Source organism: Notechis scutatus, chromosome 4 (assembly GCF_049901735.1).
Source record: "Notechis scutatus isolate UNSWTSFEM ecotype Mainland chromosome 4, rNotScu1.2, whole genome shotgun sequence".
Taxonomy (NCBI): Eukaryota; Metazoa; Chordata; class Lepidosauria; order Squamata; family Elapidae; genus Notechis; species Notechis scutatus.
Genome location: NC_142012.1, coordinates 110780132 through 110807169, shown reverse-complemented (window position 1 = coordinate 110807169; position 27038 = coordinate 110780132). Strand labels below are relative to the sequence as shown.

The window sequence follows — 27038 nt, the reverse complement described above, 5'->3', positions numbered from 1 at the left end:
ATTCATCTTACCCTTGAAACCTTAAATGTGAGTTAAACCTTCTGTTTTCAGGGAAGGTGTTGGGATGTTTTCCATACTTAAGAGTTATATAAGAGAAAAGGAAAAAATTCCCACAGATTACTGAGTCTGCCATAAACTTAGAAGCCTCCTATAGTCCATGGTTCTCAAACAATAATGTTTTATTCATAGACAATATGATACTAAAGGAAAGAAAAGAAAACCATATAATGAGTAGGTACAATATAGGAGATTAAACACATCCTCTAGTTGGGTGTCTTTATCTCTAAATGATAATATCCATGTAATTATCTTGACCATTCAGAAGAGGTTATTGCTATTGTATTTTTCCACAAAGGCTTTTACTTTTCTACTCTGACTTACAGCTTTGAAATAGTCTTTCATCTCTAACTAAACTCAACTTATTTAGCTTTGAAGCACAGAGAAGGTAGGCTAGGGGTTGTCACCTGCCATTCACAATTGGATTGCATGAAGTCAGACTTATTGTTGTGTATTATGCCTTAGAAAATATTAAGCCATATTGAAAGGGGAAAATTCCAACCAAATGCTCCTCAGATATCCTCCTGTCAAGAATGTATATTAATTCAACTGTCCATGGTTAGGAAGAAACATCATAAACCTATGGTAGTCTAAATGAAAATGATAATCCAATGGGAATCACAATTCAAAATAAGATGTTGAAGCACTGTGTTCAATATGATTAGTATCTGTACTTACTATATTGTTTAAGCATTATATTTTGTATGCATATTATTCTTAATATTTCAGTTTACTATTACAATGGCCTAACAAATTCCTACTGAAGCTGAAGGCTTTCTTTGACACCGACAGATCATAGTTTCATGTTTTTTAAAATGTACCTGAAAGTTTGAAATAAAATACAAAAATCACAAATCTATTACAATAAAGACAATAGAAGTATTATATGAAGTAATCTTTACAATGGTATAAATTTCTTGTTATGTAAGTACTACTGACAAGTTACCCTCATTCTGAAGTATATTTTTAAAAAAGCACAGCTTTTTCTCCTCTCTGCTGTACTAATAGATTTCCTGGTCAAAAGGAAATGGTCAATAGGCTGGAAAAAGAGATAAGGATATATCTCTAAGGGCCAGCTAAGAGTGTCATATATTTCTTCTCCTCACACAACACCATAATTCCAGACCTTTATTTTATGATTATTTGCTTATTCATTATTTGTCTTTGAACAACATTAAAATAAGACATTTATACAGGATACAATTTTTATTTTGCTATTTAAAAAAGAAGTATTGGTTGTTTGCTTTTTAACTAAAACTCATGTTTTGTTTTCTTTTCCCAGGAGAGCCCTTCAGTTCCAAAATCAACAGAGCCACTTAATACTGAGAGAGAAACAAAAACTAAAAAGTCAAGGAAAAAGAGCAGAGATAAATCACTCAATCAAGATGACTTGGACACGTTACCATCAGATTCTGCAGTTTCATTACCACTGCCAGATGATAGTTTCTCATTAACTGCAGAAGATACAAGGTAGGCAGAATATGTTTTTTCTTTGTTAGTGAAGTAAGTAATTGGAAGGCATAACACATTTAAAGTTGCCAGGAAGTTGTTGCCTGGGGAATCTACTCCAGTAACTCAACTAACATTACAAATTAAACGTCACTTATTACTCAATTAACTCCTTTTATATATCCATGGGCAATACAAGAACGTAATAGAATCCTATTAATATCATTTCAGTACATGCATATGATGACCGAAGCTATGTTATCCAATGTAGCACTTTGGAATTAAGGAACAGGACACATTATTTTGAATGAAGAAAGAATCAAATAATGACCGCTTTATGTGGTACTACAACTAAACTACAAAGTGCCATAAGATCCCAAGTCCAGTCTGAGAAGCTGGACAGATTGATTTCCCATTCCATATCTTCATCACTGTGGGAAGAGACCAAAGGCATAATTTTTTTTAAAAAAGGATGGGGAGATATAAAAGTTCATTGATTTAAATCACAAATGTCTGAATACCGTGATAATATTGCGTGCCAAATTGATTTTTCCATTTTAAATTTGGTGTTAAGAATTGTGAATGTGTTCCTTTCTCTACAACCCCTTTTCTTTTTCTGGCAGTGGAAATTGGCCTCTAGTGTCTAACCTGGAGGAAAGGGAGTCCCATCAATCCCTAATCCCAAATACTCTATTTGCTGGAATTGATATAAATGAAGATTTAAGGACCCAGAATCCTCTCCTGAGCAGGTATAGCTAATTTAAGAAAATATCCTTGTTTTTTGTGTAATTATGAATTTGGATTTGCATCTTGTTTATGGATTTTAAAAAAACCCAAACATTCTGGCCTTTTAAGCCTTCTTTACATTGTTTTTGACTGTTTATTAGATTTGGGCTTTCTAAATGACAGAGTGCTGCCTGACTTCTGCATGTTTCTGAAGCCTCAGTCTTGGTTTTCTTACCTTTTTGTTTTTAATTGTTTTGTTTGTTCAAAAAGTAAAATGCATTAATGAGGAAATGCAGTACAAGTCCGTTAGCTTACTGAAACCTGAATTTTCACACTCTCATGATTTTAAACCACATAAAGCAAAGTGTGGAAACACTGCAATTGGAACAGAATTATTTTTGTTACACCTGCTAGTTTTCCATTGTGAAAGATTTCTTGTTCTTAAAAACTCACTTATTTTATAAATGTGTATGTTTCCTGAGACACATTGCTCATGTAAAATGATAAATAAAAAGTGCACAATGATAAAATTTTCCTTTACAAGCAAGTTACAAACCACTTCTAATGACCTGAGTTTCAAGAACCCAAGTTTTTTAAAGACACAATAACTCCCCTCCATATGTTAAGTGCATGAAGTAGAGATAATATATGTAAAGAAGACATTCTCCCTTCATTTGAAGAGCTTATCTCCCCCTCACCTTCTTATAACTAGTTTGAGCACAAATGTTTAGAAAGAGAAATGTTGGTGTATTTGTTGTTGAGATTACGATTCCTTGTAGGTTTTCCATTTTGGTCTAAATTCATGCTGGGTAGCGATTGTAAAACTTCATAACATACATAACAATGGCTGAGTTTTATGTTACTTGTATTTTGGAGTTACTACCAACATCTCTTAAACACTAAAAAAAAAAACCTTAGGAAACCAAAATTGTTAATTCATGTTCATTCTCTTTCATATTTCAAAATACATAATGCATATTCTTCACATACAGTATGTAGTGAAGCTGTGACTTTCAATATAATGCCACATTGGCATAGGTAATACTGAAATCTACTATGAAGTAAATTTAGTATCTTCTGAAAATCACTAGTTTCCAACCCCTCCCTAGATAAAAAAAAAATTTAAATAAAATTTTCCTTTATTAAACAAACAAACAAACACAAACAGAAATTACAATAAAAATCTTGAACCTGGTACAGTCTTCCTAATATCAATCTTTGTCATTACTTTGCTAAATCCAATAATAATATTACATAATTTCATTCCATATACATTAAATATACATATAATCATTCCTTATTTGCATGAATCTTCCTCATCTCTAGCCAACCATAAAATTTGTCCAATGTTTTATAATAATCCGAATCCTCCTTATTAGTTTATCCTTTGTTAGTTTATCCATTTCTGTGCATCTCATCAATATTTCAAATTCATTTGGGATATCTTTACTTTTCCAATTCTGTGCATACACCTCTCTACAGTTATCACATGGATTATTAGATATATATTTTCTTTACCATATTTCCTCATATTGATCCCCAACAGAAAGAACTCTGGTCTATGTTCTATTTTCATTCCACACATTTCTTCTATCCAGTTGTGTAATATTTGCCAATATTTTTGGGCCTCTAGATAAAATTTTCTGCATGTTAATCTAGGTATTCATATAACAGTTAGAGAAATTATCCCAAAATGATGATGTAAAATTTTCCACATTATCTACAAGGAGATACATTGATATTCCAATATTATGACATCACCTAACAAAATGTGAAATGTTTACAGCTGGCTAAATTTTGTTAGTTTAATGTTCATACTTTGAATAAACATGAGGAACTGGATTGAAATATAATATAAAAGGACTCTTGATATTAAGTATGTTGTGATTGATGCAATTTAGCATGTTGAATTCTCTCCTCACACCAAAATCTGATTTTATCAGTAAGTCTCCTAATCTTTATCAAACAGCAGTCAGTGTGGAAGACCAGATGGGTCATAAATTTTTAAAATCAAATTATATTTGTTACTCCTAAAGTATTTAGGAGTATTTATTGTGCTAATAAAATATAAATAATTATGAGCAGGTCTATTCTGGCATATCCTCTTTTGAAACCTTAAATTTCAGCTTGGACAGGGTTTATTTGGCAGTGTGCTTCACTGATTATAATCAGAGACTTACAAAAGTATACAGTTGGTGCAGTGGTTAGAGTGCAGTAATTCTGCTGACTGCCAAGAGTTCGATCCTCACCAGTTCAAGGTTGACTCAGCTTTCCATCCTTCCATGGTCAGTAAAATGAGGAGCCAGATTATTGGTGGCAATATGTTGAATCTGTAAACCACATAGAGGTGTATAAGTCTATATAAGTCTAAGTGCTATTAACAACATCAGTATGGACTTGGGATTTTGTTGTAATCATCTTTTTCTATTTATTAACATCTGACACTATTACAACTTGTATTTTATTTGGAAAGGACACTGAGGAGAATCTTTTAAAGTTAACAAACAAATCCTTAGAATAAATTACTATATTCTACATACTAATATTCTTCTTGTTACTGTGCTTTTCAACAGCTGTAAATGTATATATGTGTATACACAAATACACACACACATACACACACATATGCACACACATACATACTGTATATTTATTCTGAAGAATATAACATCACACTGTTATATTCTTCAAATTTACTAGGTTACTTGCCAATATTTTTTTTCTTTTTAACATGATGTTCAAATCACTCTTCCACACATTCATTATTTATAAGTTCCATGTAACATCTTTGCCATATCATCTTCTATTTCGTCTTTTAAACCCATTTTATAGTACATGTAATTTTAGGAGAAAGTTATATATTGTTGCCAAATTCCCTTGAATTCCTCCAAAATTAAAATACTTTCCTTTATTTTATATTACTGCATCTCTCTGCCACTTATAATCTTTAGTTTTTCTCTGTTCCTGTTACCAGCCTTCAGGGCAGTGGTGGGTTTCAATTTTTTTTTACTACTGGTCCTGTGGGCGTGGCATGGCAGGAAAAGGATACTGTAAAATCTCCAGTCAGAGGTGGTACTTGCCGGTTCTCTGAACTACTCAAAATTTATGCTACCGGTTCTCCAGAACCGGTCAGATCCTGCTGAATGCCACCTCTGCTTCACGGTCTCCTCTAATCATATATTTTTCTAATCCACAACACTTTCCTACAGAAAGTTTCCTTACATTTAAAATTTTATGTATTCTTAATAGAATTTTAAACAGCCTGTAGGAAGTATTCTTAAAATTACTTCAAAGTTTTATTTCCAGTCAATCTGGCCCCTTAGTCCATTTGTAACTTTTATTTCAGCTTAAAAAATCTTTAACTTTTTAACCTCACATAAAACTTTTGCTGAGGTTTGAAGGAAAATTACATCATGGCCAGTGGTGCATTTCAAAATAGTTTACCACCGGTTCGGTGAGCGTGGCTTGGTGGGTGTGCTTTGAGTGCGCGTACACACTTTGCACAAGTGCAGAGGCTTTCCAACTCACCTCCTGCAATCCTGCACTCTCCCTGTCACTTCAGCAACTGACACGCAGCAATCTGCTGTGCTGCGCAAAACAGCTGCACTTCAAAAGCAGGGAATGAAGGTCAGTATAGGAGGCAGGATGGGCGGGTGGGCCCAACAGCTGTTCCAGCAGCTCCTCAGAGAGAAGCAGTTCGGTCTCCACCAATCTTTGGCGCTACCAGTACGCCAGAACCAGGCTGAACCAGTAGTATACCACCACTGATCATGGCGTAATGAAACTTGCCCTTCTAAAGCAAAGGTGCTTTTTCAAGAGGCAACTGGACTTTCTGGATTTTCTTTGAAGACATTTCGCTTCTCATTCAAGAAGCTTCTTCAGATGAGAAGCAAAACGTCTTCAAAGAAAAATCAGAAAGTCCAGTTGCTTCTTTAAAAAGCACCTTTGGGACAAACATTGCCTGGATGACTGAGAATCACCATAGACATCTGCCCTTCTGAAGGTTCTTAATATCCCTAAAGCAGTTAATAAACCATTTCCAGAAGTGATTAAGCAAACCCAGTGTCCATTTAAAACTGCACTATATGAGACACTATAAAATCTGCCAGACAGTTTCAACAGTCATTTAGCAGGAAGCCTCTGTGAGATGCCTTGGTGCCTTGGGGAGGATACCTGGTCCTCTCCCTCATCTGAGACGAGTTTGGGGAGCTCTTTTCTTCTTGGCCCTTGTAACTGCTTTCTATAGGGCAATCTTCAGTTCTACAATGCTTCTCTGGAAGTCCGATCGTGTGGACATTTCTATTTCTTCAGATGCTTCTTAGTACTATATTGTTTCTTAAGTTTGAGTATGAAAAATGGTACTCAATTCATTTGAACAATGCAAACCAATTGCTGGAGGTCTTATGAATATTTTACCTTATCAGTGTTGCAGTAAGCTAATAGTCTTACGGAATTCTGAAAGTATTTCTAAATTTCTTTTCATCACTCCAGCTATGATATTAGGTCCAATGGCATAATGGTATGTGCTATATTTGAAAGGAAATGCATGTTTGCATGGCAAATCAAACTTTATGTGCAGCATAATTTGTTTTGTGTTTGTTCTCATGAGGCACCTCAATGTATTTAAACATACTCTCTAATCATCTAAAATTGGTAAAAAGTACACATAACGAAATGCCTGGCTGACAGTAGCATATATTTCAAATAAAAACAGCAAGGGCGTTTTTTGAAATGATATTAAAACTGATTCCTGTTTGCATAAGAATATTTGAGAGTAAACCGAAATCAAAGGCAGTAGCACCAGCATATTAAATAGCCAATTATAGCAATGTCCTGTCTCAGCATGTGACTCAGGATTCATTTGGAGTTTGGAAAGGACACTCCTGTTGACTTTCAATGATGTGTCATGAGTCACATTGCAAAAACTAGGTGGAACCAGAACAAGGAAATGGATCTTACCAGAAAGAAGCTAAATTAAAATTTCATTAATACTGTAAATATTTTTAAAATAAAAAAATACTATTTCAGGTTAATTAAATTATTTCTCCCTTGTTTGTATTAATAATTATAACTTAGTGGTAATTTTTGCAGTGGCTCTGAGGGTTTTACCCAACGCATGAAGTTCTGAGGTGTATTGTACACTATAATTACACACTAGGTACTAAATATAGAGTTGTTTTGATTTATAGAAAATCATTGATCAGATCCGTAAGTTTTAAATCTACTAAATTGAGTGGAATATTCCCAGCCAAGTACTGTGGCCACCACTCTACTTGAAGACTTTGTCTATTTTTGAAGTCTAGGAAGGCAATAAAAAGAGAAACTTTACTAAATTCCTAGTGAGTTATATTACAGTGCTGGTAATCTCTATTTAATCTCATGTCTTGTAACTTTCTTGAATCTGAACTTAATTGTTATCGGGACAGAATACAGTATTCTCCATTTTTCTAGTGGAAGTGCTACGGTAGTACAAAGTTTGCATTCCCAGCTACTGAAATACATCGGCACTCATAAAACAGTTGGACATACAGCAAATATGAAGAGGTCAGATTATGTGGAAGTCAAGATGGAAGTACCTCACAAGTATAGGCCTACCAGATCTGGGCTGCAACAATCCAGACCTCAAGATTGCAGCAAAATGTTATCCTGAACTTTGCTGCCCTCTAATGATCATCTGCAGTTTTGCAGGCAAGATCTGCTAACTGAGGGGAAAATTGATGTTAAGTACCAAGAAACAACTGCTCAGTGTCAGTTTAAGAAAGGAGGCCACTCAGGGATGATAGTAAGCAGAAAATGGCTATCAAATTAAGGAAATTATACCATCTTAAGATTGTTTCACTGGAATAAGTTAGAAAAACATGTAGAATAAGAATCAGAATGTTATTTGGCCAGCCTTTCTAGTATATGAAAATACTTAGTATTTTAATTTGTCTTCAGAGTAAAAAAGCATACATGAATTGATAAGGATCCTACACATTTGTTCAGAATTCAGTATTGCTACACTCATTGCATTTATTCCATAGTAAATTGGTTTGGGATCTAAACTGTAACTTATTACACACAGAAAGCTGCAATATAGAAGTCTAATTGAGGTACATCCAAATGGTATTTTTTGACTGTTGGAGCTATATAATTGCCAGAATTACCATTGACAATTTTGACAGTTACAGTCGCTTCATACTTGAGAAGCACAAGACTGGGAAATGGTGATCTAAATTAAACTTAAACTGGAAGAGTTTTGAAATCCAGAGACCATGGTCAATCCCTATTACTAGGTTTTCATCTAAAATTCAGTTCTGCTCTGACAAATTTTCTCTATTCTGTACTCAAAATCAGGATTAATTTTAAGTCTATCATGAACATCAGATGAACCAACAGCCAATTCCATAAATTCAAATGTCTCATACAATAGCACAAAATACCGTTGTTGTGGACAGTATAGGAGATGAAAGGAATATTATGTATGTTCACCTCCTTGAGTTACTTATAAAGTAACAAAGGCAGGATAAAAATCAAATCAATAAATAAATGCTACAGAATACATTTGCATCTAATGATTCTCTTCCTGAGATTGTATATCATTGATGCCTCTGACTTCTTGCCTCATGAAAGCAGACCAATAGCTTTTCAGTGCATGTGCATGTATGGCTTTCAAACTTCTGTGATGTGCAATTTATTGCCAAATTGAAATGAATAAATGTTTCCATTGTTGGCAGCCTAAACAATGAAAGCCTCTATAGTATCGCTGAAGAATCAACCAATGAAAACGCTGTTGTGGCACATCCAGATGTGATGGAGAACAACCTGCATGAGGGAGATTCCTTGGGAGCCACTGAAGAAGGAGGACAAGATCAAAGGCAACATATGCCAACGCTTTCTGACCATGGTGAAGAATGCACTGCACTAAGTTTTGAAAGTAGTACTGAAGGTTTGCCAGCCATGAGGTCAAACCCTTCTATTGTGAATGATAAAGACACCAGAATTGTACCTCTTGTTAGTGAAAAAACAGATGCTGAGTGTTATGCAACTACTTTTGCAAGAGAGTCTGAGAAAGATCCAAATAATACTGCTTTGGAGCATATTCCTTCATTAGATTCTGCTTGGACATCAGAACCTGAAACCGAGGAAAGCAATTCCAGGGAATTAGATTCATTGCAACACAGTGAACTGTTGATTGAAGGAGACAAGACACACATTGTTCAGCTGCCTAAGAGTGAGAAAGGCAGAGATTCTTATACCACTAAAGAAATCAGACAGGAGAATAAATTAAAAGTGAGTAACAAGGAAGAGGCGTTAATAAAACCAGTGGGACTGAACACAGATAGTGTACTGGTAATGAAAAAAGAAAACTGTATTCCAAATAATCTCATAACAGAAAATTCAGACATGAATAAATATGGTACATCTGTTATTGATCAGAGCCTTGTTGAGTTCCGAGGTGTCATCAGTGAAGACAGCAACAGTGAAGTGAATATTTGGAACAATCAATTCCAAATATTTCCAGAAAAGAGTACTAAGGTGCTTGAGGATCCTCCTATTGTATCCACCTTATCCTCAAACACAGCAAACCTGTTACCACTAACCAAGACAGAACTAATCGGTGACTTTTCATCTGAAAAAGAATGGCTAGAAGAAGCTATAAATCCAGAACCAAACACCTATTGTGTGGATTTACCAGTTAGCATAGAACCTTCTGATACATCCTTGTTGCCAGAAAATAAAAACAAAGGGCAAAAAGCAAATACATCTCAGAACACAGCAGAACAGATGAGCAGCAATGAAATCACACAAACTGAATCTATGAGCAGGGTAAATACAGCCTTAGCTGACCCAGAAAATGTTATGTATACGGTGAAGGAAGAATCTGTTGGGGATAAGCTATTGTTACTTGACAGCAGAACAAGACATTTCATGAGTGAGAGTGACCTTGCTGAGTATAATAAAGAAGAAACTATAATAGCTGAAAAATATGAACATATGTCTTCCAGAAATGAAGAAGATGGATGTCAAGAGGTGCCATCCTCAAGGCAGGTTATGCATGAAGATATAAACTGTCCCCAAGAGACACCACTAACTTTTGAAATGAATTCAAGTCCAGATGCTATCTGGTATGATCATTGGAATTCTCAAGTAAGTGGCTTAGAAACCAACATCAGTAGCAAATTTCTAGAAAGCAACCTCAGTTCAGAATGTAATTTGAATATACTCAAAGATCATTCACCAGAATTAAGCGAGAACTTGGAGCAAAAAACCACAGCCATAAATGGAAAAAAAGTGCCCAGTCTTGAGTCATCTGAACTATTACTTTTGCAAGGAAAAGACAGCTTGAAGACTTGTGATCTTTCAAATCCCAGCGTAGAAGATATTCAGCTCTGCTTTCCAGTCAATAAAGAGATAGAGGATGCTGATGGTTCACCGTCTCTGCCTCCTGAAGACAATGATGTTCTGCAAAATAAAAAAGAGGAATCCTGGGAACAGCCATTTGCTCAAAACGCCAAATCGGGATTGGAAGATGAGTTGATGGATGAAATAAATTTAGAGACTAATACCTCAAATGCAGAAATAATTGCAGTGTCTAAAATGGAACTTGAGTTCCACAACTTAAATGAACAGGCTAGAAGTGCTGAATGCGTTGCAACTGAGAAAATAAACATACTAGAGGATGAATCCCACTCTGAAAGTAAAAGAGGTGCCTCAACAGCTGGCAGTGACCCAAACTCTGTACCTGTGACTACTGCTGAACAAGTCAGTGCTGTGGGGAAGAATGACAGTAATGAAGCAAGGCAGGAGAAATGCAAAACAGAGACACACAAAAAAGAAACTGACACAACTTTGGCACAAGAAACCCATATCAAATTGGACTCCACACAGCAAGTGCAGCTGGAACAAGCAACTGAAGAAAATGACCCTAGTATAAAACATGATTATTCTGGCAACCCTTTAGTATCAGCAGTTGGAACAGAAACCAGTCCCCAGTCATTAAAGCTAGGAGACTTAGGTGATAATAGCATAAAGGCAAACTATTCGCCATTCATGAGCACTAATTGCAAAGAATTTTTGGAAACTCATTCTAAAGACACTGTGGAAAATCAACCGATGCTGGGCATTTTAATAACATCTCCCAAAGTGCAGTCAAACAAAAGCTCAAAGCCCTTTGGCACTGTCTGCAAGGCAAGTGAAGGCGAACAGTGCGTTTCAAATCCAGAAGCTAAAGACCTGGATCGCAATGGTTTTCAAACAGTTGCAAGTTTCCAGGAACAGATCTCTGACCAGACATCTCCTGAAAGGGTACACCCATTGGAATCAAATCTTTTCAGTGGCCATGGGGAGCTTGATAAAAGTGAACTACAACAAACTGGAGACAATCTACACAAGCTCCAAACAGTACTTGGTGGGCCAGAGACAAAACCAACGACTCTATCAAATGATGATGCATCTTTAACACATATTTCTGAATTTGTGGGAAACGCCTCACAAAACAACAACCTGCCAAATGTAATAAACCCACTGGGGGAAGAAAGTTGTCTTAGCAAAGAAACCTTAAGCAACTTAAAGCAAGATGTTTCTAATTCTCTGTTTTCAGATGGGGTTTGTGAAGGAGCAAGGCAGAGTGGGGCATTTGCTGAAAACTCTATTATAATTAAACAGTTGGGTGGCTTAGATGAACTTTCAGACAGCAAATGCCCAAGCAATACGGACGTTACAGAGTTTATTCCAGTGACGCAGAAAACTGTTAGTGTCAGGACTGAACAGGCACACACCGTGCAGGGGAATTTAACCTGTGTAGGTGAACATTCTAAGGACAATGGGACTGATGTTAATTTACCAAACAAAGGAGCAGACTTGGATGGACAAAGTTTACATACAGAGGTAGAACGCCTGAGTTTAGTAAATGAAACTATTTGGAACGAAGAGCAAGTAACTTGCAAATGGGACGTAACTTTCCTGCCTTCTGAAAACAGAGGAATGAATGGACATGCTCCTGAATTACCTAATAGCCCAGAAATTCCTTTGAGTGATGCTTGGCATAAAACATGTCCTGTTGAAAAGACTGACATTCTATCTGTTAGCTCTCAAGCAGAAGCAACACCTCTTTCAACATTGGCATTTCTACATGATGGGCCCAGCCAAGTAAATTACCAACCTACAGATTTTATGCATCATAGCCCTAAAGGTGAATTTCAAAACAGTGAGCTGGAAACTGTGGCATGTCAAGATATCTTTGACACAACTCCCAGTCTGCAGACTCCGCCTGCTACAGCCATCGACTTAAATGATGTTTTTGTAGAGAACAGCACAACCCATCAAAGGAAACTAGGAGTAATGAATTTAGATGATATTCCTTCAGAAGCTGTCCCAGGAAAAGAATCTTACATGCCAGGCCAAGAGCTCCTTTCAGAAGAGCATGTTCTAACCTTGGAAGATGTTTCTGAGATCAAGCAATCGGAAAGAAATTTGTCACCCTTTAATTTCAAGAAGCTGCAGGATGAGATCTCGGCAATTAAGCTAAAAGGGGATAAAAGTGATGCACATTTCAAAGCCCAGCAGCTTAACAGCTCAACAGAATCTCCACTCAGTCATTCAAGTTTAGAAAGGAAGCTTTTGGAACTCTCAATGCTTGATAAGCAAGCAAATTGTAAGGAGGACGCTGCAACAAATATAAGTTGTGAAGATAACAAGCATGGTAAGATTGAAGAAGAAAGCAAAGGTGACTTGATAGAGAAGTTCAACCTTCCCAAGATGGAAGGAAATGTTCCCAGGCAGCCTACAGCAATATCTGAAAAAGAACCAGAAATTTCATCATCTAGGGCATTCAGCATTGGCTTTTTCGATTTCAGGAAACATATTAGCAAAATATTTGAACAGGTAGTACCAAATGTCATGCCTGCCAACTTGCCTAACCTTGCCACTGAACAGAGTCCAAGTGAGAAGGTAAGACCAGAGGATAAAGAAACAAAGGTTAAGCAAGGTCTGGAAGAAGTTGAAAAAAGCAGCGCAGATGGAGATCAAGAGAATGACTGGAAAACAAACAAAAGCACATTTCCTTTGGAGACTGAAGTCTGTAACAAAGCCACTGAAGAGAAAATAGCACAGGAACAAGAACAGACAGGAATGCTGGAAAATAGTCAGGAATATGATTTGCCAAGTGCCTTTTCAGAAAAGATTCCTATCGACAAATATTGCTTAAACGAAAACTCTCTTGCAACTTTCCCCAAGTTAGTTAGGGTGGATGGCTTATGCAGTCATGAAATAAATGCAGAGGTTAATGGTCATATTTGCTCTTTAAGCAGTGATACTTCAGAGAACCAAGTTTGCACAGAAAAAGTAGAATTTCCATCTAGAAGTTCTGGAAACCAAGAAATGGACAATCTGCCATCTTCTAAAAATGAAGAGTCTTTAATAATTCCTGCCTCTACAGAAGTTGTTCCAGATTTTGATGCCACAGTCACTGCTGCTGAAGTAAAGGAAGATAACTTAATTGGTCTGTGTAACTTTGAAACAGATGAACCTAAAGAACAGTTAATGTATGATGGATATAAAAACACAGACAAAAGAAATGATGGCAATACAGATCGAGCCAAGAATTTAACATTGCCATTTCCTATAGGTGATTTGGAGGGTCATAAAGAACAAACAGATCAGCCCAGGATATTGCTTGGTGAAAATCCTAATTTTTCCAATGAATATACATTACAGAATAAAGCTATTACCATACTGGATGACATAGAAAGCAATAACTGGTTGCAAAAATCCATAGAGGAAGAGAAGAGACAGGACACAGCAGAACATAAGCTAATTACTTATTTTAAAAATGAAATAAGTCTTGATCACTCACCAGATGAGTCCAAATTGAGATCCAACAGTGTTCAAGATAGTTCAAGTGTAGAAAAAGCAAATGACATCAATTTGAGGACACCAGAAGGACCAGGTTTTTCTACTGATATTCCTAAAGCAGATACTACAAGCATGCTAATTACCAACTGTGAAGCAGTTTTGCAAGCCAGCATAGACATTCAAAGGCCTGATGTAAAAAGGCATTCAGAAACCCTTCAAGGGATGGAAAAAACTGTGTGTAGAGATGTGCAAATGGCTTCTTTAAATCAAGCCAAAGAAGAACCTGAAAGTTTTCAAGATATCCAGGAAATAATATCAACTACTTCAGATTCTGAATTGGAGCAAAGCTTTCCTTGTTTGCTTGAAAACATGGCAATGGAGGAATTACCCCCAGAAAGGTATTTAATTTAAAATTAACTTTAAAAAGAATTCAGTGTATTGATGTTCAAGCAAGATAGCAATTAGGGAGGATGGATCAAGCAATTTTTAAAATTAAATTCAACTTTGTTTAGAGTGTTTTATCTTGCAGCAGGGACAGCCTACTTAGGAAGAGCTCCTTAATTTTTCACCTGAAAATAATGAACATACTGTATTTTAAGGAAATAATGCCACTTTTTACAGCCTGAAAGTTGTACAAGTGTCAGGGTTTTTGGGCTAAAATTCAACATACACTTTCCAGACATTAAGCTTCTCTATACAACCACTTTTGTGGAATGATTAAGGCAACGGGCTAGAAACTCAAGAGACCATGTGTTCTAGTTATATGTTGGGCACAAAGCCAGTTGGATGAGCTTGGGTCAATTACTATCTCCCAGCTCTAGGAAAAAGGCAATGGCAAATCAGTTTTGAAAAATTGTTATTATTTCACAGCTGAGGAACAAATTAAGCATACTGCAGATCTGTACTCTAGTGTTTATATCCACATATTTTTTTCCCAATTTTTAACCTAAGCATTGCCTATAGGGTCCATGCAACAAACTAAGATGTAAAGTAGCCATATTTTGGTTTGGTTCTTTCAGCAAACTCCCTTTTAACCTTATATTTTTCATGAATCTAGTCATTATTTCATTTCTTCTTCCCAAATTCAAAGGACCATGGATCAAATAAAAGAAAAAAAATGTTAAATTAATACCTAACCCTAAAACTATGCATAACCAATGACTCATTCTAAGTCCCAAAGGTGTGTTTTTAAGATTTAGCAAATGTTTTATTATTTTAAGTATATTTTAAGTGTTTTAAGAGTTTTCCTGATTTTAATCTTGAATCTGAGGAAATGTTTGCTATGAATTATTATCATATTTGAGCCCATAGGCTTCTATCTGCATTAACTAATCTTGTCATTAGCCTGTCATAATCATTCAGTCTCTCCTTGCTGTACGTGAAAGGGGCACTCCAGAATAGCTGCCAAGGAACTTCAGCCTAGGTTTAAAGAAAAAACATTAATTGCTCCCGATGGTTAGCAATTGGGGATCTTCAGGGGGAGTCTCTTTAAATAATTTCTTTATGAAAAAGACCTGAACATTTACATTTGCACAGCACTCTTAGCCCAAATAAAACAAACCACTTTATGGCAATATATGTGGTGCAAGTCCAGCCAATTGTGGTTTAATTGATAAATTATAGTTAGGAAAAACACAGCTAAGTGTACTCCAGGAAAACATAACATTACAAACCTATTTCATCATTGATAGATTTTTAATACTAAAATTGCAAAATAATAACATGGAAGGAAACTGCTTTATTGTATCCATCATTGACCAACACTGTGCCAGGGAACTAGTATTTGTACTAAGCATTGGGTCTGGTAAATCATTAAGACTGTATGTTAGTTACGTATTTATTTAGCATATGAAATATAGCAGATCTTATTTGTCTCGGGACAAGCTATTTCCAGCAGTATATAATGTAACTTTTAAGTGAAATATTAATTTGTATAAACTTTTAGGGCTGTGATCTAGTGTCGAATATAAAATTGCAATACAAATCAGGCAAAAAGATGTCATAATATTGGGGAAAAAGCAGAAAAATGAGTTCAAAATGAAATATGTAAATAATATACATTGAATAAGCATTGCCTAGAAAGTAAATGAGGATGAGAATTCATCTATCTCAAACCACAGAGTTAGGATGTACAGTTTACATGTGTAAGCAGTTCTGATATAATACATTTTGACAGATGTATTTTTTCAGTTCTTTCTAACTTAATTAAATCTGTTCAGAATGAATTTAGAATATAATATTTTAATATTCATGTTAGATTGGAAATATTAAAGTATTACATTGGGATCATATAGAGACAATACATCTGTAGATGCTGACCATGGACCTTATTGTAGGTCAAAGTAATTGACATAAATATACTATATGTGTGACATTAAGTTAATAAATAAGTAATATTAATAAAAGTATTGATATTAGAAGGTTAAAGAGAACGCTGTATATGGATCACCAATGCCTCCACCTTTTTAATCTTGTTAAATAATTATTCTCCAACTATGCTTGAAATTTTTTTAGTTCCATAAAGAACACACCTTTACTGTCATATTGTTACATCTGCTTTTTAAAATTTGTATTATACTGTATTTCCCTACCTTTAATTGTTAGGATTTTTGTCTGCTTGGTTAGTTTACTGGCATACAAAAAGACTTGGTAAAGTTTTTCAGGCTACAAGATGTAATAAGTTTGCCTCACATATAAACAGCAGCTATTGAAGACATAATATTCTTGTCAGGAAAAAAAACCCCTTGGTCCTACTTTTCCCAGATAGACATGAAGTCTAGATTTATTACTTAAAAATTAATCTTTTCTAATCATTTTAGTGTAGATGAAATAATAGTCCAAGTTATCATTTTTGAGGATGTGTGTCAGTGGTGGGATTCAAATTTTTTTACTACTGGTACTGTGGGCGTGGCTTGGTAGGCATGGCAGGAGAAGGATATGTAAAATCTCCAGTCAGAGGTGGTATTTGCTGGTACTCCGAACTACTCAAAATTTATGTTACCGGTTCTCCAGGACTACAGTCACAACCTGATTTGATCATGACCAGAAGCACAACTGACTGTGTGCACAGACAAAAATATGCATGGTCTGTGCATGAACGAAAGAGAAATCGGTGTGGAAAGGAATCTGCCACGGCCGGGTTTGTTCACCACCTGATTTTTGAATCGTGACCCAATTCAAAAATCATGGATTTTTGGGTCGGAACCCGATTTGGTCACAAACAAAAGTGTTCACAACCCAAAGTTCCACTGTACTTCTTTATAAGAGGAGCTAGGATATATCCTTTTAGGCCATCACTATTAATCTAATAAGTTGGTGATCAATATATAACTTAATTCTCTGTGTTGTCCCAGGAATTTTGGCAGGCCCATCAATCATAACCAAAGGTAATAAGAACAATTTTCCTCCCATCACTAGAGTTTTTCAAGAAAAGATTTGATAACCATTTGTCCAGAATAGTACAGCAGTCCTGCCCTGGGCAGGGAATTGGACTAGAACACGGGTGTCAAACTTGCTGTGATTCACGTTTTGTGATTCTTTTTCTATTTGTGATGCTGGGTGAATGAGGCCTGCATATGATGCATCTGGCCCATGGGCTGCCAGTTTGACACCTTGGCTAGAAGATATCTAAGGTCTCTTCTAGCCCTAGGATTCTAGGCAGAATAAGAATCTTGAGAATCGCTTTCAAAGCAAGCAACCCCAAACAAAATGTTCCACAAGTTTTTATACTGGCCCCAAATATCAAGCAAACATCATGTGGACTTCGAGATTGGCACAAAAAACAAATGCGTCCCTAAGCAAGCATTTCTTATAGGTAAAACAAGCATTTTTCAGATCTGATCTATATCAGATAGCCAGCAAAAAGCAAACTTACATCAATCAAGTCTGTAAATCAATCAGCAGTCAAGTCAGATTTTGCCCAGATGCCATTTAAGAGAAATTATGTGTTTTGATCCATCTGATTGTCTTTAGAAGGTGTTCAGTTCAGAGATGTGTGCAGTCTTCTGCTACCTTTGATTTCTTCACTACATTATTAGAAGAGAGGAATTTCCTTTTTGAATAATGCCATCAATTTTATATCTGCTCAAAGGATTTGGGATAGATTGTGCCTATGTTTTAAAAAGATAAAGCATAATATAATGTTGTACCTGTGGCAAACAAGGTAGTGTCTTGAGCAGCTGTTAGTTTATAGCTCCATTGCTTCATACAGGCATAAGCTAGAAGAATTTCTTATCACCTGTTTCTCCTGTCTGAGTATTTATCCCAAGTGGCAGCAGCTGCTGTCTTTTACAGAAGTGTAAACTTTATTTAGCAGCATGCCTGCAGATAAATACATCTTGCATACATGGATAATGTGAAAAACAAATTCCAGGACTTGGGGCTTTCCAAGATGATTAGCAGAATGTGTATAGACTTGCTTATTATATGACTGTAATAATTAAAGGAGGAAGAAAATGAATATATATTAAACTTTCCTATGGCATGCTTTTGCACCTCATAGAGAACATCATAGAGACAGCATTGTTGCAAAGGTATATGATATGTAGACTTTTTTGAATTTTTCACCTCTTTGTTGATGCTATTGAATTCAATTTCAGTTTGCTTATTTTAAATTTATTTCAACTTAATTCTATACCAGGTTGTAGTTGTATTTTTTTTAAAAAAAAACCTTGTACGACACCCGGTTTTCAACAACACTTGAGCACGTTCTCTTAATATATAGCCTTGGGACATAGTTTTCCTTATTTCTTTTCCCTGACCTATAATTATTTTTTTGAATTGCAAACTGTATCACAGTTGCAATGTTGAAAAAGGCATATATAGGCAAGTTACTCTGTTTTATTTCATTTGGAGATTGTAGAACTGCAAATTGTGTAAGACTGTATTAGTTCTAACGATCCAATTTTAAGTCCTATGAGAGCTATGCAGGAAAAACCGAGTATCTTTGACTACAGTCAAGATAGCATTTCCCCAAAACAAAGCTGGCACATAATTTAGAGTTCTTATGGATTTGCAGCTTTTGCTGAAGCAGTAGGTGGTAGCTGTGGCTGGGAGGGTCTTCGCTCAGATTTCTCTTATGTGCCAAGTGCATCCATTCCTGAATCAGGAGGACAAGTTTACTCCCCCCTCCCGCTCTAGCAGGAGACCCTACACCAAGGCTGTCAAATTCCCACCCTGTGGACCAGATGCGTCATGTCCTGGCCATGCCCATGCCCAGTTTAGCGAAGGGGAAAAAAGTCCCAATATGTCACATGACACAGCTGTGACGACATGAGTTTGGCATCCCTGCCTACACCATTGCCAACATATGGCATTCCAGTCTCTTCTTGAAAGCTTCCCATGATGAAGTTCCCACAACCCCAAAGGCAAGCTGTTCCACTGGTTGACTGCTCTCTCTCTCTCACTAATGCTGAGTGTTCCACAGTTTGCCCGTATTACAATGCTGATGTGCAAACTGCACTGGCTTTCAGGTTTTTTTTTTCTAAGAGCAATTCAAGATTCTGGTTAACACTTTTAAAGCTAAATGTCATGGGGCCAGGTTATTTGCAAGACTGCTTCTCCCAAAAAGTATATGCCCATTCCATCAAATCTGATCAAGTGGATACACTCTAGATCCCTTCCTTTAAATGCTGCCATTTTCGAGGAAATGTACCTTCTCCAGAGCAGTCCCTACCCCATGTAATGTATGTTTCCTGAGATCTGGCAGCCCCCATTCCCTTGATTTTTGGAAGGCCTTGAAGAGCTGACTCTTCCTTCAAGAGTTGGGGTAGTGAGGCTGGAATCCAGTACAACTGAATATGGATGTATGGGGGCAGTTGCCTTTTTTTTTGGATGCCAGGAATTTTTGTTTTATTGTTGTTTTGTGAGCATTATAGTCTTGCATGTAAGATAGCGGGAGGGGGAATATAATTATTTAAAATAAACAAATAAAATAAACACAACCTAATGTTATTAGTGGTTTCAGCATAAAACCAGAACTAATTTCTTTTCCAAGCACGATTCACAGAATCTCTTAGCAAGGTTTATTAAAAGGGATAGAGTTACAAGAGTTCCAGCGACTGAACTATTTCCAGCATACAACTGCATGTGTCCCAATACATGTTAGTAGACAGTAATATTCTTTTTTACTTTTTGAGAACTGCGATGTCTCCTCACAGATAAGGATTGATTTTACCACAGCTATGATGAGAAAAATTATTTGTATCTATTGGAATCGTAGATTATAAAACATGTTCCTGGATAAGCCTTACAAGGATCCTCAACATTTATGAAAGGATTTCTAAAGCTTTTAAAAAATCAAAGAGAAAGAAATTGGACAACATTTGTCTGAAATGGTAGAAGGTTCCTGCCTGAGCAGGAGGTTGGACTAGAAGACCTCCAAAGTCCCTTCTAACTTTGTTATTCTGTTAGTAGTGAGGCAAGCTGATGAACTGTAGTGAAAGGAAGAGGAATAAACAATAGCTGTGGGGTACTGCCATTCAGTGATCTGTGAATCAATTCATATTTTAAATCTCTTTGGATGTGAATGTGAGATATTCTCACAGCTTTAAAACAATGTGAATAATCCTTTTAATTTCTTTTATTTCCTTTGATGCCTCTGTCAAGATGTAGTTATTTGTCAGAAGTTGTAATTTTGTACATGCTTACTCAGTGAACTTGGGATATACCATGGACATAGCAGCCCGATGGTCTTTTAATGTTTTATTTTTTATTTATTTATTTATTTATTTATTTATTTATTGGTCAAGCGATTATAAGATAACTGGTATAAGTATAAACATAGTTATGAATACATGAAATGGATACATATAGGAAAAATAAAAATGTTGTGACATCATACTCACAAAAAATGTCACTTGGTATTTGACATATCTTCTTTGGATAGAAAATAAATAATATGAGAGAGTTATGGAATAATAGTTCTTGTGCTGCTTGAATCTGAATTTACAGTGGGTATAAAAAAGTCTATACAACCCTGTTAAAATGCCCGGTTTTTGAGAAGTAAAAAAAAAATGAGATCAAGATACATCACATCAGAATTTTTTCCACCTTTAATATAACACATATAATTCAACTGAAAAACAAACTGAAATATATTAAGGGGAAAAATAAAAATTAAAAAAACAAAAAAAACAAAAATGTGGTATAGACTTTTTGCATCCAATGTATAGCAACAAGATAGAAATTTTCTATGTTATTTTTTTATTATTATTTTTTTAGTTGCCTAGGTAGGTAGTAAAAAAGAAGCAATCATTCTCAAATAATTATTTCAGCTTTTTGCTTTGCTGTCCAGTCATGTTTTAATCTGTTTTTTATTAGTTTGCTTTTTTTGATGGCGGATCTAAAGCTAATTGTAAGTGAACACATCTTGGTTGTTGTTTTTTCCTTTGAACACTTTCACACATGTTTCTTCAAACAATAACAAGTATGAGATATGTGAGAAAGTTCTTTTGATAAACTTTGGCCAGATGTGGTATAACATGACATTTGCTGATGTCATGTTTTTGAAGTGAATTTCACTTTTATGATTTTTTATGTGAATTTTTATATACATGTAATGATTTGTACTGAATCCTCAGTGTATGCTTGGATACTATATACAACTGAAAATTTCAACGCATCTTGTTTTTGAAGATATTGATGTTAATATCAACAAAAGTAGAAACTAATTATTTTTTATTTTAGTTATTTATTTGTCAAGCAATTATAAGATAACAGGTATAAGTATAAACATAGTTATGAATACATGAAATGGATACATATAAGAAAAATAAAAAGAAACAATAGGACTTGCCTTGTTGCCTACAACAACAGTAGGCAAGTTGGTGCGCTTATGCATGCCCCCTACAGACCTCTTAGGAAAGGGGTGAGGTCAATAATAAACAGTCTAAGGTTAAAGTTTTTGGGGTTTGGGGAAGAAACCACAGAGTCATTTTATGGAAATTTATGGAAATTTATGAAAATGGGACTTTGATACAATTAACCCTTCAGTTCTATGTGTCCCTGCTCAATGGGACTTACGTCAGTGCATAACATACTATTTTGTCTCTTCTTGCATGTAGACATTCTTCATTTTAACAGGGAGTTTCTAGTTGTTACTCCTTATATGAGCATGATCTCTTCCACAAACATCAAGCCAATACAGAGTACTCATTTTATAACTTCATCATGTAGTAATCCAGCTGACACAAGAAATATTGGTATGATGCCTTCAATTAAATTGCTTCCCTTCTATACACGTGTTATGCCAGACTATCAGTAAAATATTATTCAAGTTTCAAACAGTTAATCATTATACAAGGTATGAGGAATTCATTTTTGTGATAAGAATGTGAAACATTCACTCTTGCTAGAAATGCCATGGCTAAGAATAGCTTCCAAAGTATGCATGGAAAGCTACATTTGTTTCTGAAAGTATTAGCAAGATAGGTTAATAAATCTAACAGCTGTTATTACAAACAAATGTTTATTAATATAAAAGATTAATTATAACTACCACTGATTTTCAGGTGTGATTTTATCCAAATTGGACATGACTAGTTGCGAGTAAGTTAACAGTAAGTTGCAGGTCCTGACAGGCCTTGATTAGTCTCAGAAAAATTAAGACTAACCCTGCCTAATAAATGGATGGGTGCCATTAGAATCTCAGGACTTGGGGGAAATTGAAAATATCTAAGAAAGTAACATTGTCAAATCATTTCCATGTTGTAGCGATAAAAACCACATTCTGGTGTATTATCCAGAATCAAGCTCAGTTCAAGGGAAACTTTCCCATTTTTAAGGAGGAATACAAGAGGCATAGGCAGGATTATGTCAGGATGAAAAGTAGGCCATGTCACACTTTATTCCAAGCAAGAAAACTTATCAAATGTTAACAAAAAAAGTATGTTTGCTGTCTGGTCAAAAATTCTGAAATCACTTATATTTCTGAAGGACCCCTTCCTCTCTACACAGCTGAACTTCTCAATACTAAACCAATATAACTAAATAGCTCAGCTCAGCTTCCCAATACTATAGTCTGTTCAGCGGGGGAATTTTTAAGCCCTTCCATCAAGATTTACTTCCTTCAGCCCAGGCCTAAAAAAAGAGATAAATACAACAGAATTTCCTGCTCAAAGTCTAGATAAAATTTTTTAGCAATGTGATAGCAATCCTGAAACACAAAGGGAATTAATTACTGAACTGTGCAGTTTTGCATATGGAAGAAGTTTCAATGAGAAATTATTTTGAAAATAATTGAAGTCAAATTTCTAGAAATTATGTCCAGAGTTACCAGCTAATTAAAGCAAGTTACTTATTACAATTGCTTCAGCACCTACCTGCTCAGAGGTGGTTGTAGAGAGAATAATTGGAGCATCAGTTCCTGATTGGCTGATGCTAACTGGTCTTGTTTTGCTCTTTTTTTAAAGTTCCTTTCTTGTTGAGGATTTATCTCTAGGATATGTAAGCCAGTTTCTGAGAGACTATCTGTATCTGATATGCTAAGTCTACCAAGCCAGTCAAAGATTATTTAATAACTGAAACTACTTCATAATTACTTCATGGTTGATGATAAAAGTCCAAATTAGTTTTCACTTGGACAATTACATAAAACAGAAGGGGTGTGTTATGAGAGGCTTTGGAGGAAAATCATCAATTTACTGCTGTCATCATGAGATTAACTTTCCAAATGCTTTAGATAGCACCAGTGTGCCTTACTAAAAACTAAGAGTTTTGTGGTAAAAAGCCTTTATCTCAGCCACATGCAGATGATATTCTAATCCAACCACATCAATAGACCGACTAAACCTGGTCATGAGCCATTTTGAGACTTCCCACTTTCACTGCATTTTTAAATTTGGATATTGCTCAGTTTTATTTATTTTTTAAAATATAGATCAAAACAATAAAACCAATTTGAAATGAGATGTAAACCTGGGAGGAACAAAATTGAATTCTGCCTTCTTTATTACAGGGGTGTGTCAAATTCATGGCCCACAGGCCGGATGCATCACGTGCTGGCCCTACCCCACCCCGTTTAGCGAAGGGGGGAAAGTCCCACTACATCACGTGATGCCGCCGTGGCACCACGAGTTTGACACCCCTGCTTTATTGTATTCTCATTATTCCTTATAGCAGCAATGTACATTGTTGCTTTATAGCAAATGAAAAATGTCTGTGTCATGAATACCTTACAATATCAAATTTGATAGTAGATATAAAACATGAATAAGCAATGGTAATATGGGCTACAATATTTATACTGTAAGATAAAATATGTAGTTGGGCTATAATCCTTTGCTGTTTATGGAATTTATCCCATTGAATTTAGTCTAAATTGTGTCATTGTGTGTGTGTGTGTGTATATACACACACACACATATATATACAGTATATACACGTGTGTGTATATACACATACACATACACAAATACACATGATTCGGGGTTAGGTTAGGTTAAGTTAGGTTAGGTTAGGGGAGAACAATGTTACTGTTTACAAACAACATTGTTTTGTAGTATAGGAAGGTTGTGTGTTTTATTTGGTTTGACACTATGGGGACATTGATTCAGAACAGATTTTACCTGGAGCAAAACAGACCGCTAAGAATTTATTCCATTCAAATTCAGATTTTCTATCGAACTTTGTCCCTCTGGAGGGTAATATTATGACAGACATTTCAAAAAGAAAAATTGCTCTTCATTTTAAAAAGTTAGCATAAGGTGGTATATTGAATTTGGTAATCAACAGATCTTTTCTCAAATCAGAGTCATTCTTTTAAATTCTGATGAAAGCATTTGGAGAACAAGGACAAATTTACAATGTTGTCATTTGTTCCATTTCATTGTTCTATTTCTTTTACATAGCTCCTGACAAGAAAAAATTTATGCAGAAAACAGCATTACTTCAGTCCTTATGAACATTTTTTCCTTTGCTTAAATCCTTTTTAGAGCATTCTGTAACATCTGGCAGGCAGGCGTGTTCCCTTTTGATTAGCTCTTCAAAGTTTATCATATTCTGGCTCCAGACAACAAATTGCAGGCATTGATAAACACAACTTTAAAGGCATATAGCTCAAAATTCTTACTTTTACCTAATAATGGCCTAGCTTCAGTGGTGGAATTCAATTTTTTTTACTAACAGTTCTGTGGGTATGGCTTGGTGGGTGTGGCAGGGGAAGTCAGAGGTGGTATTTGCTGGTTCTCCGAACTACTCAAAATTTCCGCTACCCGTTCTCCAGAACTGGTCAGAACCTGCTGAATATCACCTCTGCCTAGCTTGCCTACAAATCTTTACCCATCCTGGTGAAAAACAAAATTGTACCCACTGGATTTTTTTTCTATGCTAGATCATGGGATATTACAACTAACTGCCGAAGACTGAACTAAAGACTTTGTATGATCTTATTTACTTGGTTTATATTATGTTGAGCTGCATGGTAGGTTACTTTATTTATTTATTTGATTTGTCAATCGCTTACAAGATAAGTATATACATAGTTATGAATACATGAAATGGGTATATATAAGAAAAATAAAAGAAACAATAGGACAGGGATGGTAGGCACGTTGGTGTGCTTATGCATGCCCCCTACAGACCTCTTAGGAAAGGGGTGAGGTCAATAGTAGACAGTCTAAGGTTAAAGTTTTTGGGGTTTTCGGAAGAAACCACAGAGTCAGGTAGAGTATTCCAGACATTGACCACTCTGTTGCTGAAGTCGTATTTCCTGCAATCAACTTTGGTGCAGTTAACCTTGAGTTTGTATCTATTGTGTGCTCTTGTGTTGTTATGGCTGAAGCTGAAGTATTAATTGACAGGTAAGTCATTGCAATGTATGATTTTATATACCATACTTAGATCAGACCGAAGACGGCATAATTCAAGGTTTTCTAGGTCTAGAATTTCAAGTCTGGTGGCATATGGTATTCTACAACAAGTAGAGGAGTGGAGAACTCTTCTTGTGAAATATTTCTGGACTTTCTCAACTGTGCTAATATCAGATACATAATGTGGGTTCCAGACTGATCAGCTGGATTCGAGTATTGGTCTAGCAAATGTTTTGTATGCTCTAGTTAGTAGTGTGATATTACCAAAGAAAAAGCTGCGTAGGATTAGGTTAACAACTCTTAATGCCTTTTTGGCTATGTAGTTACAGTGGGCTCTAGCACTTAGATCATTAGAGATGAGTATTCCAAGGTCCTTTACAGAGCTTGGATCATCAACAAGGTCTTGACTATTCCGCTTGTATTTTATTTTCTGATTTTTTTTGCCAATATGTATGACAGAGCATTTATTTGTTGAGATTTGAAGTTGCTCTTAATATGATCACAGAGGTCATTTATGTAGAGTATGAGGAGAGTTGGTCCTAGAACACTGCCTTGGGGGACACCACTATTGACAGGTACAGAATTTGTTAGGACACTCCCAATTTTGACCATTTATTGTCTGTTTGACAGGAATGCTTCTATCCAGTTATGCAGTTGTCCAGAAATACCATAAGATTTTAGTTTTAGGAGTAGTTTGTCGTGTACCACTGAATCAAAGGCTTTACAGAAGTCTATGTAGATTGCATCTATTGTTTTGCCCTGATCGAGTTGTGTAGTCCATAGGTTTTTGCAGTGTAAGAGTTGCAGATTACAGGATAGTTTTTTTCTGAAACCAAATTGTTTATTGGAGAGTAGGTCGTTTGTTTCTAAGTGGAGGATAATGGATTGGTTAATAATTGATTCCATGACTTTACAGGTGACACAGCATAAGGAGATTGGTCTGTAATTTTCAACTAGGCTGGAGTCTCCCTTTTTGAAGATGGGGATGACTGTGGCTTGTGACCATAGGTTAGGCAAGGAGCTGGTCCTGAAAGATTTTTCAAAGATTATGCTTAGAGGTTCTGCTATGGCAGTGGATAGCCTTTTTAAGAAGTAGGCACATATTCTGTCTGGTCCAATAGATAGAGATGGTTTTAGATTGCTTCTGTTTCGCTGTTATGTGCA

At 35.8% G+C, this 27038-nt stretch overlaps 1 protein-coding gene across 8 annotated transcripts in view; it reads left to right on the top strand.

The window, feature by feature from the left end:
- The window catches only part of TACC2 (transforming acidic coiled-coil containing protein 2), a 161059-nt gene that overhangs the window by 26432 nt on the left and 107589 nt on the right, over nucleotides 1-27038 (top strand). For 4 of the 8 annotated variants that reach the window (XM_087964386.1, XM_087964385.1, XM_087964384.1 and 1 more), the window contains exons 3-5: nucleotides 1340-1527; nucleotides 2130-2255; nucleotides 8949-14465. In XM_087964386.1, the coding sequence (XP_087820512.1) occupies nucleotides 1340-1527; nucleotides 2130-2255; nucleotides 8949-14465 (5831 nt within the window). The remainder of the gene's footprint in view (nucleotides 1-1339; nucleotides 1528-2129; nucleotides 2256-8948; nucleotides 14466-27038) is intronic. The other 4 variants (XM_087964390.1, XM_087964389.1, XM_087964388.1 and 1 more) reach the window with 1 other exon arrangement.